Genomic DNA, 17,339 nt, shown 5'->3' on the forward strand with positions numbered 1-17,339 from the left:
CCCTGCCACCCTTGTATTACAGGAATATCTGAAAACTAAGAATCTCTTGTTCCCTAGTTTATAGAATATCAGGACTTTGAGTGGCTGGCAAGGGAGGGCAGCCCCCAGGACACTACAGCACTGCAGCCGCTGAGCCGAGAGGATGTCAGGGTATCGCAGAGGCTGATTCAAACACTGAGTCAAACACCAAATGTGTTTGTCCGTGAGGTTGCTGTCGGCATTGTTGGTGGGACATTTTTTTTCCTTGCGGGGCACGTGAGATACTTAGCATTTCTGATCCCTCCTCTGTAAATGCCATCAGCCTTCCTGGTCATTGTGATAACCAATCAGTAAACGCCTCTACGTTTATTTCTGAATGCCTTCCTATGAGATTGTACCACCCAGGTTGAGAACCCCTGGCTGAAAGATTGCAGGGCAGAGCAAGGCACGCCAACGATGTTGATTCCTAGCACCCCTGGGCGACATCTGAGCATTTTTTCTGGAAGAAATGAAAAGGTTTCAGTGATTAGGGCCAGTGTAAATCGTAGACCTCAGAAGTGAATGTGTTCAACCAGTAGTTCCCAACCAAGACCCCCCCCCCCCGAACCTGAGGAGGCTAGGGCAAGCGTGTCTATTTTGGAAAAGCTTCCCAGGTGATTCTGATGTGGGTCTTTCCCTCCCACAATAAGTGGTAAGATAGAACAGGAAGACAAGGGAAGCTGCCCCGTGATGATGACCTTTCTCCTCTATGGCGAGGATGCAGCTGGGGCAGCAGATACCCCAGAGCTGGACTCCAAGCAGAGTTCTTATTTGAGACAGTGGCAGGAAAGCCCCACTGACATGGAGAAGGAAGAGCAGAGGTCAGATAGGCCATGCGCTGCCCTTCAGTGTGCCCCGGCCCTATCACAGGTGCATGCATATCTAAGCCATGGCACTTGCTGGTAGTCCTTAGTCCCCTTTCTGTCAAGACCTCATGCATGAAATGTGGTCCGAGGGCCTCATGGGAGTAAACCAAGGCTCAAGCAGAAGGGTTAAGAGAGCCAACTCCAGTATCAGACATCTCTGGCTTTAAACACCAGCTCAGCCTTCTTACCAAGTTTTGTGACCTTAGTGAAAATTACTTAGCCCCTCTGAACCTGAGTCTTCTTATCGATAAAATAGGTATTAAAACTCCTGCCTCATGGAAGTGTTGTAAATCATGTTAGATTAAAACCTTTAATGAAGCATTTGGTATGTGAGTACCCGGAGGACAGATGGTAGTGGTAATGATGCTGCTGGCGGTCCTGGTGGTGGTGGTAATTACCCGTGTAGAGAAAGGATGTGGTCCTCCAGCAAAAGACGCCTCTAGATTCTGAGCAGAGCTGCCTGCTTAGGGGAAGGAATATTCCGATTCAATGCAGAATTTTCAAATGGTGTCAAACTTCTGGAATTTCAAAATGCCCAAGAGGTCCCTGGTTCTCAAAGATTTCACAGTTTAATAAAGAGACAAAGGGCTGGGGAAACAGTTGATGAAATAATTAATTTTGGTTGACATGAGAGAGGCTTAGGAGGCTTCCTGTAGGAGGTAGCTTTGGATCTAGGATTTGAACATTCAGCGGGATTTTGTCAGGTGACCAAGTTAAAAAAAAAAAAAAAAGACATTCTGGCAAAGGAGTAACATACAGGAAAGTAAGGTGACCCACATCCTTGTGATGTAAGCATGACAGGGAACGTGACAGGGAAAGAATCTGGGAAGAGTGGATTATTTTCATGTCAGCAATAGGTAATAGGATTAAAGTTTTCTACAGACAACAATAGGAAGCTTATGTGTGTGTTTTATCTATATTTCACTTCTTCTTGAAGTAGGAATGAGGAAAAGAATAAATGAAATTGAGAGCTCTTTTGTTGTGAGGAGCTTAGGACCTGATTTACATGGGATGTGGGAGAGGAAAGCATTGAGAGGATAAGGAATAGGGTTCAGAAGGAAGGAGGGCTCGGTGTGGACGTGTTGAGTCTGAACATGTGGAACATTTGGGTGGAGATGCTGAGTCGGCAGCTGGATTTATACACTGGGATCGAGAATAAAGTCTTGAGTGGTGTTAGCCCAAGGGTAGTAAGTCAAAAATGTGAATACGAATAATAAATAATATCTAGATAATATCAAGATAATATCAGGATTTTTTAAATGTCAGGAGTTTAATGACAAAGATGGCCAGGATCCAGCCTTAGAGGAATTGCTAACAGGAATGTCTGCACCAAGGAAGAAACTCCACTAAATAATGCCAAGAAGTTACCAGAACAGTCAGAAAAGAACCAGCAAAGAATTGTGCCACTGAGGCAAGGAGAGAGAATTTCAGTGGAGGGATGACCCACTGTTTCCCCCATAATATCATCTCCTCTTCTATTTCTAGTCTTGGTGATTGACATCACCGCAAACCCAGCCACTTAGACCAAGATCTGGGAGTCAACCTCGTTTTCATACGGAGTTCGATTTCCCAAGACCTTGGTGCCAAAGGATTATGAATCCTTTTATAATCATAATCATAATCATCCTGCCATCACTTTTCACATACAAGAGAACGTAAATGCAAAGTTTACGGAAATCATACAACAAATAAAAATGATATATCCTATAACTAACTACACACCAGTCAAAATAATAAAAGGAAATTCAAGATGTCATTGCACAGCCATAATCTAAACACTAATCAATAAATGCATGTCCCAGGACGTTACTGGTTTGTGCTCCTTGTCCCAGCACAATTATTAATGGCTTCTTACTTTACTCTTGAAAATGTTTGTTTGGATCTTAAATTACACGGCCATCCTGATTACTAATTGTCATAAAAGACATTGTCAAAGAAACAAAAGGGGAGACCATTGAAGGCCAAACTGCTGAAGCTCTTTGCACGCTTTACTCCATTAAAATGGTCAACCAATTCAGCACTCCTGATTCCCATCAAGTGCCTCAATTTTAAGCCTTTCCTGGTATACCCACTCCCAAATTCCAAGTTCCCATACAATTTGTGGAAATTTTCTGGTACTTGCCGCTATCTTGGCACCTAACACTATCAGTTGTAACTGTGCATTTCCTGACCCCTCCGTGGGGAGGCACTGTTGCATAGGTGTTAAGGGCACAGGTTTAAACACCAGAAAGGAGACTATGAACATGATGTTTAGACTAAAAGTGGACTCTAGAACCAGACACCTGAGTTCAAATTCCAACTCTACCACTTAACTAGCTGTGTGTCCTTGAGCAAGTTACTTAACCTCTTTGTGAACTCAGTTTCCTCATTTGTAAAAAAAATAAAAAAAAAAAAAAGAGAGAGAGATAATATTATCACAGAGGGGGGTTGTGCCCTTGAACAGAATCCTATGAGCATGTAGAAAGTGCTCAGAAGTGCCAGCTACTATTACTAAATGGCAATGCATATAGAGTGCTCAGCCCAATGCTGATGCTTAGTAAATACTTAAGAAATATCAAGTGTTGGAATTATTAATCTTTACAGATTCAGAAGGACCTACTAGGCATTCAGAAATCAGTTTGTTGAAACAATAAATACTGTGTGTTGTATTTATGCATATTATAAAGGCATCCAGCAAAATGAGAACTGAGAAAGGCTGTATGCTTCAGTAGAAATAAAGGCATTGGTGATTTTTGGAAGTACACTTTCAGGGCATCATAAATGATGAAACTAAAATTTAATGACCTGAGGCTCTTAGTGGGAGATAAGAAAGACAATTTGTTTATGACTTCTGAAACGGAATCTGAACACACAGCTTCTCCTTCACCACCTACCCCACTATCATCTACAGCTGCTCCACCCCTCTAAAAGAAAAAGTCTTGAGGAGGCAACCGGGGGAACCTACATCAGATCCAAAGACTAAGGACATTGACATGCAGCACACTTGTAAGAAATTCCACCAGACACAGAACAGATGGACGGAGTTTGAAGGAGGTCAGCCAGGATCTACTTTCAACTCTGTTGCCAAGTTGTAGAAAACATGTAGAGGAAGATTTGGAAGGAGCCCCAAGAACAATCCCAAGTCTGGAAGTGAATTTGAAGTGAAGAGTGGGACATAAGAGGGATGAGAACCATCTCCCTGGAGCCCTTCTGACTGTGCAAAAGCAGCTGCACTGGATAATCAAGGGGCAATTAAGCCACAAAAGAGAGAACTCATGAGCACCAGCCATCTTCATGACAGTAGTTCTACCCAGCTTAACTGAGTCCTCCCCATAGATCCTGGGTCTCCAGGGAAATGGCGTGTTTGATTCTGTGGATATAGTGGGGATCAGGAAAGATGTCAGCTATAACAAAAGATGAACCTGAAGTAGAGACCAGGCCAAAAACTCCTGCAAATCACAAGCTGGATGGATGTAACCATGTCCAAAATGCACACACAAACCTTGCAAGGATGATATTTATCTGTGGGAAATGATGAGTGTCCACTCCGTCCGCTACTCTTCTCTAAGTGATGGAACAATAACATAAGCTTACTTAAACCATCAAAACCAACTCCCTTCTCAGATTTGAATTCTTAGAGAAGTTTATAAATGTGAGATGAGAAAAAAAAAACACACAAAAAACTATTTGGGAAGCAAATACCAGACCCAATTACACCTTAACCACATTCAAGGATGACAATAGGGCCGACTATACGATTTCAGCAACTTAAACAAGGGATTAAACAAAATTCCCAAGGTCCAAGAAGAACGTATATACAGAAAGAATTTTCAAAGCAGAAGAGGTCAGTTTTAGCATTGTATGTATTATAATTTCAATGATGTTGAAGAAAATGAGTATTTTATGAAATATAAAATATGGATGTGAAGACAAGGAACCTAGAGCAGTTAACAAAATATGAAATAATAGGGAAAGATGTAAAGTCACCCTAGAAGCAGTAAAGAGCAGAACTGACAATGCAGAAAATGAAATAAGTGATGAAGGCTTCTTTGAGAAATTCTCCAAATTTGAATAGGGAAATGAGTTAGGTAAAGATGAGAGAGAAGATGATAAATAGTGAATGACAAAAATAGGTATCCAATATACCAGATAATTTCAGTTGCTAAAGAATAGTCTAGAAGAAACATTCAAAGAGAGGATAGAACTTTCCTGATTTAAGAAAAACCTGAAAATGAAGATTGAATAGGCTTACCAAGTAGCAATCAAATGTAATTAGCTAATTAAAAGAGATGAGTACTGGGGCAGCCCCCGTGGCGCAGTGGTTTATGCAGCCCAGGGCGTGGTCCTGGAGACCCTGGATCCAGTCCCACGTCAGGCTCTCTGTATGGTGCCTGCTTCTCCCTCTGCCTGTGTCTCTGCCTCTCTCTCTCTGTCTCTATGAATAAATAAATAAAATCTTAAAAAAAAAAGAAAGAGATGAGTACTTAGGCATTCCTTGTGATCATTTTTAATTTCAATGACAAAAGAATAATTTTATGAGTGGAAAAGACACAGGTTACCTGTGGAAGCTCTGCAACATTAAATGGTGGAGAATTTTGATGGATAAATTTATGGCCTAAAATGTTATATTTATCAAAGATGTCCCTTACATGTGAAAAATATAGAAAAACATTTTCAAATAGATATGGATTCTTCCAAAAAGGAGAGTACGGATAATTTTCAAGAAATTACAAAAAAAGTGAATCAAGATTTTTAAAAAAATATTTAAATGTAATAGTTGTTAGTTAAAGGAAGTGGTAATGACCAGTGAAGCCAGTTAGGCAAATATATGTCTAATTAGTATTGTCAGTAAATTTTCAGATGATAATGCATCAACGAACAAGAGCATCCTGTCATGAGAAAGGAACAAGCTGAAAATAAGCTTTTGGAGAGAAAATATGCTATTTCTGACTATTGAAATCCATTGGAAACAATGTCCACCATACTGAATATTGCAGAAAGTAAATTCAGTTCCTCAGAAGAAACTTTTCCTAGAACTCAAGCAGAAAGAATACAGAGGTGAAAATGACAGACAAGAGATAAGTAATACAAAGCCTAGGAACGGGATATGTATACACACACACACATACACAATAATTTATATATATACACTATACAAAAACTATATACACTATATTTACAATAAAAATTCTAGGAAGAGAAAAGAGAACGTTTAGAGGACTTACCAAATACTCAGCCTTATTAATTTTTAAAGGATTCGCCAAGTACACAACCTTTGATAAGTTCTTAAAATATGTGATGAATAGCAATGTCTACATTCTTCCAAAAAGGAAAGAAAAATAGGTTTCCGTTCCCCTGCAAACAAAAAAAGCAAGACTCAGATTGACATTAGATTTTTTTGTCTCTTTCATCTACAACATTAAATACTCAAAAGAAAACCTCAATAATTATAGAGTCCTGAGTGAAATGTGGCATTTAAATTCCATAGCTAGGCTTTCTCAGACATAAAAAAATTCAAAATGTATGTCATCCACATACCCTCTCTGAAAAAAACATCACTTGAAAATATTGACATCCAAGTGGAGAATATGTTGGAAATACCAAACAAGAAAAAGATATCGTATAAAAGAAATAGAAGTAATTGGCCCTGGAAAAGTTAATATGAGGCTATGCAATAAAACACAAAAAAGAATAGATTCTCAAAAGAAAAAAGGAAAAATGTAAATTTTTTACACAGGATAAGAAAAAAATGCTCATACTACATGCATATACAAAACAAATAAACAAAAGAAAACATGTAGCTTACTTTTAGCTCCCAAACTCCTCTTCTTCCTCTCAAGTCTCCCTACGGGGTAGTGGGAGGAATGGAAATCCCTAAATTTTGAACCATAATGATAATAAGAGTCTAATAGTGGTGATTATAAAAAATTCCTTTAGGTGAAATTCTGGATCTTTCCAATTTTGCCCTTCCCCAGTAGAATCTGGACATTGAGAGGGACTAATTTCCCTTTGTGAGTAGGTCCTTTGGTTTTGGACCAGTTGGTTTTGTGGAAAGTTCTATCACAGAACAGAAAATTTTAGTATTATACTCTTCCAGAAAACAGAAAAACAGAAAGTCTCCCAATTTATTTTAGAAAGCTAGCATATATCTGGTACCAATATCTACTAAAGTAGACAGGTTCATATGTAAAACTCCTGACCAAATTGATTAAAAACTTTATTTTTTAAATTCTTTTTTTTTTAAGATTTTATTTATTTATTCATGAGAGATTCGGAGAGAGGCAGAGACACAGGCAGAGGGAGAAGCAGGCTCCTCACGGGGAACCTGATGCAGGACTGGATCCCAGGACCCCGGGGTCGCGACCCGAGCCAAAGGTAGACACTCAACTTCCGAGCCACCCAGGTGCCCCAGTTAGAAACTTTAAATCCCAAATCAAATGTCATTAAAATAAAACTAACAGTGGAGTAAAAGCATAATATATCAACACCCAGTAAAAATTATCCTAGAAATGCAAGAATGCTCAATATTTAGGAAATGTATTAAGATAACCCTCATCTATTCTTGACCAACAAAGGTGAAAACTAACTTATTTTCTCAGCAGAATCTGAAAAGACATCTCTCTGAATACTTAAGCACTCAAAGGACATAGAAGGTCTGAATAATAATTAATGAAGCTTAAGGAGGGCACACGATGTGATGGGCACTGGGTGTTATATGCAACTGATGACTTATTGAACACTACATCTGAAACTAATGATGTGCTCCATGTCGACTAATTGAATTTAAATAAAAAATAAAATAGTGAGGTTGTTTTAATAAATAGATTTGAATCCTATACTTCACAGAGAATAAACATTTTTTTTTTGAGAATAAACTTTCAAAGACCCATGAAATATTTATTAAGTCACAAAGAATGGCTCCATATATATCTTAAGGCACAATTTTTCCAGTCCACATTCTCAGCAATAAATAACAGGAAATGAGTAGCGAAAGTACCCTAAAACTTCAGCTACCAGGAAAAAAATATATAGAGTTTTCTATATTATCTTGTAATGAGGAAAACTGAAAGTCACTGGCTAGGCTAGAGGTTGGTAAACTATGGCCTGCGGATTGTTTTTGTAAATAAAATAGTCCTGGAGCATCACCACACCTACTTTCTGTCTGTCTTATCAATGGCCACCTTTGTGTCACAAGAGCGGGTTTGAGTAGTTGCCATAGAGACCATGTCACCCCCGGAGTGTAAAATATTTACTGTCTGGCCCTGCCCACCCCTGAGCTAAGGAAACATTTGCACCCCAACAGAAAATGGGCAAAGCATGTGGATGGCAGGGTCAGCGTCAAGGGCCCGAGACCTGGGCCGCCACCCAGGAGCCCACGCTCACAAGGGTCAGGCGCTTAGATTAATGCTCTGCTGTCACCGTCTTGAAATCCTTAGTAATTTTTTAAAAAGAGGAGCTCCGTTTCGTTTTGCGCTGGATTCTGCAAATTATGTGGTTGGTGTTCATTGATACTCAGTGTTTTTTAAAACAGAAAATGAACAGCAAATATGAAAAAAATCCGTGGCATGTAATTAAATACATCCAAATAAAAATTATAATGAAGACCCATTTCCATTTGTAAAACTTGCAGATATTTCAGAAAGAGATTATCCCAAGTGTCAGTGCCGGTAAGGAAGGGAGCACTTCAGGTCTCGCGGCTGGGACTTGACTGCTCATGTAAGTGGGCAGGGAGTCCGCGATCCCGGGTCCCGTGGGCGCACCGTGCTCCCAGCGGGGTGCTTGGCGCCCTGGAACAGGACATGGAGTCCTTAAAACCATCCTTAGGAGGCAGATGCTAGTATTCCCGTCCATAAAGGAGCAAGCTGTCGTGTAAGAAAGCAAAACATCTTGTTCAGATGTCACACTAGTAAATGGAAGAGCAGGAGCTCGAACTCCCATCAGAGTCTGAACTCACATGAGCACGCACCAAGGCCGTGCTCTAACTGCCGGGCTGAACAGCCTCAAGAGTAGATTGCTCCACAATTCTGTGTAAGGAAACGCAGTAATTACAAATCTATGTGTCTCAGAGTAGGAAAAAAAACCTATTTTCACTCTACTTGGAAATGTAGAAAATAATTTGCAGCTGCTTTGTTTATCCAAGAAAGACCCTCCTGCTGGGTGCAGGTACGGCGAGGAGGGGAAACGACTTTTTTTCCAAATTGGAATTCTTAACCCAGTGCAAGAATTTAAACATTCAGTAAACTTAGGTTTGGGGTTTTGTCCTGCCCTGCACCCCCCTTCTCGGACCCATCTGGCTTGTTGCACCCCTGGGCATGCTCACGGAAGGAGCCTCTGACTTCCTTGGCAGCCACAGGACTGACCGGACCCTTGTCTGCTCACCATGGCCTGGTGGTCACCCACAGATCACATTGGTGCCTTTGGCAGGTACCCTGGGGGGTCTCACTTATCATATCCCACGTTTTAATGATAGGAAATATCTTTTGAACAACTGCCCAACAACTACAATTTTGTATTGAATTTGCACCGAACATGCCAATAATTGATATCAGATCATATTTTAGGTTTTTCTTGGTGTGCGTGTGCTGGAAAAGACAAACTAGCAGAGGTTAAAGGAGTACATATTTTACTCATTACATCATAATACCCTTTTGATCTGCTCCACCAGAAAAAAATACAGTTTAAATCTCTCTCTCTCTCTCTCTCTCCATTACTTGCACATAATTGGCCAGAAGTTTCACGTATTACTTTCTATTGCAGCATGCGATAGATCCTAAGATTTCTGTTCCGTTCCATTTCATTTTGTTTTTAATGTTGGCAACATCCCACCCAAATGATTTCCCAAATCACTAATACGTTGCATTCTACAGCTTGAAAGTCATTGTTTTTACAGCCATCTGTCAGATTGACTAAAGGGAGAATCCGTCACGAGTCGGTAGGACGGGGCTGGGCATCCTGGACTGGGGTCTCCGCCACACAGGCAGGAGCCCCCAAACTCCAAGGGCTCAGTGGCTTGGTTTGGGTCTGGACTGGTGTCTCAAGAAGTTGGAATAGAGGCAAGAGTCCAGGTTAAGCTTTTGAAGCAGGAGGGAGGCTTGGCCCTGATCCCCGTTAGTAATAGGAGGATAAGGGCTAAGGCCTGGGCTGGGTTTAGGGCCCTGGCCAATTGGAGCCCAATGTGAGGTTAGGAGGAATGAGAGGAAGGCCAGCGAAGAAGCTGGGGAGCAGAGGGAGGAGGCCAACGAACGCCGGACCTTTGACGGACGAACTAATTGCTTGTCCCACTCAGTGGCGCCTGAGGCTGCGCACCCGTCCAGGATGAGCGGGGGACCTGGGTGGGTCACTTAGGACATCAGTGACTTCAGCTGGGTGGGGCTAAGGAAAAGTGGGACTGTCAGTTTTATAATTTCCATCGCTAGAGCAGCTCTCTCTTCCAGGATTTAAAGACTCGTGGGTGATGGTTCCAAATGCAAGCTCTGTTTTCCCTTTCGTCTTATTCTAACCCATGTGCAAAGGAAGGGGGGACAGTCGAAACTCAATTTGGCCCACTTGATTCTTTCTGACTCCGGTTGTGTGTGTGGCTAATGGAAAGAGCCTGTGTTTTCTAAGGAGCTTAACCACAGGGAGGTTTGGAAACTCACATAAGCACAAAAGAATGTATTTCAGAAAACAAATCAGAATGAGACTCGGAGTTCTTCTTTTGCTCCTACTCTTTGCATATTAGACCTTTGGAAGTAATTAAGCAGTAATCTGAGGGCAGTGCTAGGCTCTGTGCGGAATCTCACTGGGAGCTCACAGTGAGTGCAATGTCGCAAAAATGTGTTGACTTCTGAGCATGTTCCAAACACTGGAGAGGTCGTAGAAAAACAAAAATAAGTGAGAAATTTTGGAGCTGCCCCCAGCAGCTACCTTCTTGTGGAGCTAGTAGTGAGGACTGGTAGCTTTGCCATCCCATGATCTGGGTAACCCTTCTCAAGGCCAAGTCAGAGGTGGTGTGAGAAGACATTGACTCTGATTTTTTTTTTAAGATTTTATTTATTTATTCATTAGAGACACACAGAGAGAGGCAGAGACGCAGGCAGAGGGAGGAGGGAGAAGCAGGCTCCCCTTTAGGGACTCGATCCCTGAACTCCAGGATCACGCCCTGAGATGAAAGCAGAGCTTAACCACTGAGCCACCCAGGCATCCCCATTGACTCTGATTTTCAGTTGACCCAGGTCCGTTGAATGGACCTGCAAGCACAGGACTCTTCAGAACTGTGTTCAAGCAGAATTTCTGGAGGCCACTTAAATTTCAAATTTCACTGAGGCTTGCACTTGTGGAACCAAGGCACAGAATCCCAAGAAGGGGCCTGATTCCTCCACACTGTAGATCATGGAAATCTTCAGGGGTTAGAATTGCATTTGAGCTAAGATTTAATTGAGTCAAAAACAGGGATCTTTCACATCTGCTGATTTTCCGGAACATGGGCATTTTAGCTCTCCGACTACTGTTTGCCTAGCAACTGTGTCTCAAAAGCAGTTTAAAAAAAAAAAAAACAGAACAGAGTCCAATGGGACATTTCCAAGTACTACATATATCTGGACTAAGAAGGCGTTTTTATTTCTACCTTGGAACTTTGGTAACAATGGCCGGGTGAGCCATTACTGCCTGAAGATAATATCAGGACCTGATAGCTGGGATTTTAAGATCATTAACTCTTAAACAGGTTGGCATGATAAATGAAATGTTTTCCATGTTGTAGGGTGGAGAGAAGCTGGAGTTGAATCTGCCCTCTCCACTTCCCCATCCAACACCCTACTTTTCCTGGCTGTGACCGGGAATTTACTTGGGTCCTGAGGGTTGAGAGGAAGCCAGCGGTCCAAACATGGACACATCACCCTGGATCGATTGTTCTAGGAGTAGCTATTAGGGCAGATTCCAATCCAGAAAATCAGTTTATAAGGCAAAGTGCAGATGAGACATGCTTGTCTTAATAGAACATCCAAATCGAGTCAAAGACCCAACATATCTATCCCTGTGGGAGAAGGACAGAAGTTTAAGTGAGGTCACAGTGAAGAGCTTCCAAGGCTCCATGGATGACGTATTTAGAATTAAGGATTAGGGAATCTAGCTATGGCCAGTGGGTGGTAATGAGGCAGAGGAGCAGGACTGTGGCACCAGGCAGGTAAGCCTTTTGCTCCTGCAGATTTGGTTAAGCGTGAGCACCACCCCCAATGAGCTCACCTCCATGCTAAAACCATAAGCACCCGACATAGGGCTCTTTCCTTTCCCAGGGTGCAATTTAATCTTGGGGTGGGACAGAGTGTGCATGTGTGGGGTAAGGAGACGCAGCAGCTCCTTTAGTAGTTTAGGCCCCTTGGGATCCCCTGGTAATCCAGAGAAGACAAAACCAGTTTGGATTCCAGAATCTTAGAAGCTACATTCATCCTCAATGCTTAAGGGAACAGACTATGTACATCTCAAATGTGTCCCCTAAAGGGTATCTATCCTATATAATTGTGTAAAGAATGATCATGTGTAAATATGAAACCACAAACTTCAGCGGTCTCAGGGCCATTATTAGCAGAGTTGGGAAGGGAGAAGCAAGCCTGTCAATCTCTCCTTACCTCTAGTTTTGTCTTCGGGGTCTCATTTTCTTCTTGAGAAAATACAATGCCTGCCCATCAGCAAGAAGGTTTCCAGATAGATGCGGACTTTTCTTAACACTTGAGGATATTTCTTGGATCTTCCTCTGTACCCAGCATTCACAGATCACAGGAATTTCACCAAACTGTATACATTTTACGTGTCAGTCAGATAGAAGAATAGTGAAAATGAAGTGTTTTATGAGAGTGTGATAGTGTGAATTATGATCGAGTGGCTCTGGGTAAGTAAAGGAATGCAAAATGATTTGTGGCTGTTAAGTAAGGCCTTGAGAACGAAGAAATGGCACCCTGAGGATTTACTCGAGACCTCTGCCCTTCACGCAGATAGCCAAGAATAGTCCCTTCCGTTCTGGATCGAGTCCCTGTTTTACCACCACTTGGCCCCCTCGGCTCCCAGGGCCACTCCCATGCTGCAGGACTTCTCTGCGAATAAGGAACTCAAACTTGGGATGAAGTATGGGGATTCCTCTCTAATCACTAAGCACCTCACCCTACTCCTCAGACAGTACTTGTGCTGTAAAACACGACACTGCATTTCGGAAGAGGGCACAGATGACCAGTGTTCAAGGAAATCTCAGTGGAAAGGAGCTGTAGAATTCTAGATTGGACTATGGCTTATCGGCCATGTGGTGCGTCTTCTGAGGCTCTTACCTAGCATTGGACCCTCACCAGGACCCCCAGGACCAGACCATCTACCCCCATGGCTGGAGGAAAGCAGCCGAGACCAGTCTTTGAGATTTTTAGTATTCAATTGAATCCTGTCCAGGAGGATGGCCAGGATTCTTTCTTTTTTTTTTTTTTTTTTTTTTTTAAGAGTTTATTTATTCATGAAAGAGAGAGAGAGAGGCAGAGACACAGGCAGAGGGAGAAGCAGGCTTCCTGCAGGGAGCCCGATGTTGGACTTGATCCCGGGTCTCCAGGATCAGGCCCTGGGCCGAAGGCGGAGCTAAACCGCTGAGCCACCCGGGCTGCCCATGGCCAGGATTCTTTTCTTTTTTTTTTTTTTTTTTAAGATTTTACTTATTTATTCATAGAGACAGAGAGAGAGAGAGGCAGAGACACAGGCAGAGGGAGAAGCAGGCTCCATGCAGGGAGCCTGACGTGGGACTCGATCCAGGGTCTCCAGGATCACGCCCTGGGCTGCAGGCGGCGCTAAACCGCTGCGCCTAATGAAAGAGGATTTCCAAAGGTTTCCAAAGGTTAAAAGCCCAGGGCTAGTATATGCAGTTCTGGTGAGCTCTTGGGAGACTCCCAGCTGCCACTAGGTTTCCTTGTTGGCGATTAGGTAGTCCCATTCACCAAGGAGCTATGCTCTAGAGTCATTGACCCATCTGGGAAGGCTCCTCAGGTTCATGCGGGGTCACAGGAATCGGCTGGAGCCGTCTGAGTACCAAACCCAGAGTGTTTATCCAAACGAGGGCGGAAGAGCTGGTGTCCAGCTGGCAAAAGATCAAGAGGCTTCCTTGAGCAATAGAGGCTTCTTCTTTCCATGCTCTTCTTTCTTCCATCGAACAAGCAGGTTGATGCTGGAGAGGCAAATATCCTAAAATCCCTCAGAGAAAAGCATGAAAAAGAAGTGATTGCAACCCAACATCAGAGGATAATGACTGAGATGGACGGGGTGCCCTGAGAGCATGGGGCAGGGGCAATGAGCCCCATCTCTGTTGGCCAAGGCCAAGAGGCAGAGACTGCTTTGAGTCTTGAGGAATGAGTAGGAGTTTACGAGCGTAGACTTGGAGTGTCCCAAGCAGCTGGAATATGTGTAAAGGCGGAGAGGCCAGAAAGGAAAAGGTTTATTGGGAAAGGTTTATTTTTTTAAGAAGGAGAGGTCTCTACCTCCCTCCTCACCCGGATCCCTGTCCCCATCTGCCCATCTCCCCACCCCTTACTCTGCAGGGCTCTCTCCTGCTGCCACAGGAAATTGCTTGTTCTTCCCCCAAACAATGGTTTAAATATGTATTTCTGTATTACTAGAAGAGTTCAGTGTTTTTCAAATGCTGATTTACTATCCTTTGGGGGATTGCTTGTTCAGATCCTTTTCTATTTTTCTATTGTTTGCCTTTTAATATTCACTTTTGCCAATTCTTTACATATCCTGGGCACAAAGTTTTTGCCTTTTTTTATTTGTTGCAGACCTCTTCTTTCACTCTTTTCTTGTCTTTGAACCTGTTTACGGCATCCTTTTGTCATTCAGAATTGTAGATACTTCATGTAGTCAAAATTATCCTTTTCATAAAAAATGATTCCTACTTTCTGTACCTAGCTAGAGAAACCCTTCACTAACCTGAGGACATCAAAGTCTCCTTCTATAATTTGCCCAGTGGATTTAAAGTTTTGTTTTTTCCATTAAGTTTTAAAGATTTTTTAAAAATTTACTTATTCATGAGAGACACAGAGAGAGAGAGGCAGAGACAGGCAGAGGGAGGAGCAGGCTCCCTCCAGGGAGCCCCATACAGGACTCAGTCCCAGGACCCCAGGATCACGCCCTGAGCCAAAGGCAGATGCTCCACCACTGAGCCACCGGGTGCCCCTCCCATTAGGTTTTATTTATTTTTAATTATAAATTTATTTTTTATTGGTGTTCAATTTGCCAACATATGGAATAACACCCAATGCTCATCCGGTCAAGTGCCCACCTCGGTGCCCGTCACCCAGTCACCCCCACCCCCCACCCACCTCTCCTTCCACCACCCCTAGTTCATTTCCCAGAGTTAGGAGTCTTTCGTGTTCTGTCTCCATTACGTTTTAGTACGTCTTGGGTTACATTTGGTATGAGACAGTGATCTAGTTGGTTTATTCCAATTAGAGATCCATCGTCACGGCATCATTTATAAAAGGATTAGTTCTCTGTCCTCCATTTGAATCCCCTTTTTCACTAACTAGCAAGACCCCATGTAGATCGAGGTTTGGGTTCTCTCTTCTATCTCATGGGTGCCACCATTATATTATGTATTGTGCATACGGGGTCATTATATCTGATAAGGCAAGTTTTCCAGCTTTATTGTTCTTTTTCACAATTCCCTTGATTACCTTTAGACCTTTAATCTTCATTTCATTTTTAAAGTCACTGTTTGAGCTTTATAAAACATCCTTTCAGAATATTTCCTAGAATTGAAATTCTGGATTAAGTTGGGGAAAGTGAGATAGCCTTATGATACGAAGTCTTTCACTGTATGACTGTGACATGTTGTGTCACTTTTGCTCGAATCAGACAGACCTATCATTTCTGGATGTGGGGCAGAGAGAAGTAAATTCTTAGAGAGATGGAAATACACTCCATCGGAGTGAGAATTCTTGAGATACTGTACCATGGAAAGGAAGGCACGAGATCTATTGCACAGATTCTTCCTAAATATCTATAAAATAATCTGAAACAAAGAAAGAAAAACAGCAACAATTCCTTAGAAGTTAAAATTGAGGTAAATGAGTGCATTTTTAAAAAGTAATCTGAAACCAGTGGAAACTGTACAAAATCTCAGAGTAGATGGTGCAAACTCTTAACCTCAACGACTCTTAGAATGATAAGCAGAAACGCAGAGCTCAGCCGACACGGATTCTCAAGGAAAAAGAAAGGGGCCTCATAGCTACACAGAAGAATAAGATAGAAAAACCTGCTGCGCCGTCGCTGCGGCGGCTTGAGTATGGGCTCTAGGGGAAACGCTTACAAGCTGAATCGAAGCTGCAGTAAATGGTATCAGTAAAAACAGAAGTCAATCTTGGGAATAAAGAAGCTCCCTTCCAAATCTAAAATTCCACAATTCCATAGGTCCTAGAGAACGCTTCCCTCCTTTTTAGGAAAAAGATTCCTTTTTTTAATATAATGAAAGGCTGTATAGTTTTTCTTCTTTTACTTATCAGCGCGACTAGTTACATTAGCTCTTGTTAAATGTTGAACCATCGATACATTACGAAATAAACTCCACCGATTAGTTAATTATCATTCTTTTGGATTCCTGCTGCATTTGTTTTGCTAATATTTTATTTAGAGATTTTTGCATCTATATTTACCAATGAAACTCTATTCTTTTTGAGGAGGGGGATTTGTTTATCTTTGTGTGTTCCGGCATCTAGTTTGTGCTAATTTCATTTAAATACATTGGAATTATTTTTCTTCTCTAATCACTGAATAATTTAGATAGCACAAAAATAATGGTTTCTTAAAGATTCAAAACTGACCTGTGGATCTGGGTGGACCCAGGGATCTTATTTATTTATTTGTTTGTTTATTTATTTATATATTGCATTAGTGTGTGGAGCGCGGGTGAAAGGAGCAGAAGGTAGAGTGAAGGGAAGTTCTTTACCAAAATTTTAAGGAACTCTAACATTGAGTCTAAACATTTTTTCAAATAATTTCCAAAGTTATGGAAGTTTCTGATAATAACCCCGGTTAATGGATAGATTGGGTGTAAAATAATAGAACATAAAGAGAAATGATGCAAGGTAAAGAAAAATGAACACCTGATTCAGTAACATCTGCTTTTGTTTTCCTAGATCAGGAAGTGTGCTGCACCACTGGAATGAAATCTATTACTTTGTGGAACAGTTGGCTCATAAATTCATCAGGTGAGAAAGAATGTTTAGTGCTCTGCCGGGAGTCAAACTGGCCTAAGTGTGTTATTCTTCTAAGGGCTGTGGGCATGCCTTTTCACAAACGTAGACTCGCATGTTGGACCAGAGACTTGGCTTTGCTTTCGTCTTTACCACATAGTAGAATACCTTTTGCTTATAAGACCTAAATTTTACCTCTGTCTCTCTTATTGGACTATGTAGTCTTCTAGAAGTTTCATCAGCATTCCTTTCACAGTGCTGCGCCACTCTAGGCCAGTTGACT

The 17,339-nt window shown here is 41.9% G+C and overlaps 1 protein-coding gene across 2 annotated transcripts in view; it reads left to right on the plus strand.

Annotated features, from left to right (window-relative positions):
- The window catches only part of ANTXR1 (ANTXR cell adhesion molecule 1), a 197,838-nt gene that overhangs the window by 8,177 nt on the left and 172,322 nt on the right, over positions 1–17,339 (plus strand). For both annotated transcript variants that reach the window (XM_025470233.3, XM_049115925.1), the window contains exon 2: positions 17,000–17,071. In XM_025470233.3, the coding sequence (XP_025326018.1) occupies positions 17,000–17,071 (72 nt within the window). The remainder of the gene's footprint in view (positions 1–16,999; positions 17,072–17,339) is intronic.

This window comes from Canis lupus, chromosome 10 (assembly GCF_003254725.2).
Source record: "Canis lupus dingo isolate Sandy chromosome 10, ASM325472v2, whole genome shotgun sequence".
NCBI classification, from domain to species: domain Eukaryota; kingdom Metazoa; phylum Chordata; class Mammalia; order Carnivora; family Canidae; genus Canis; species Canis lupus.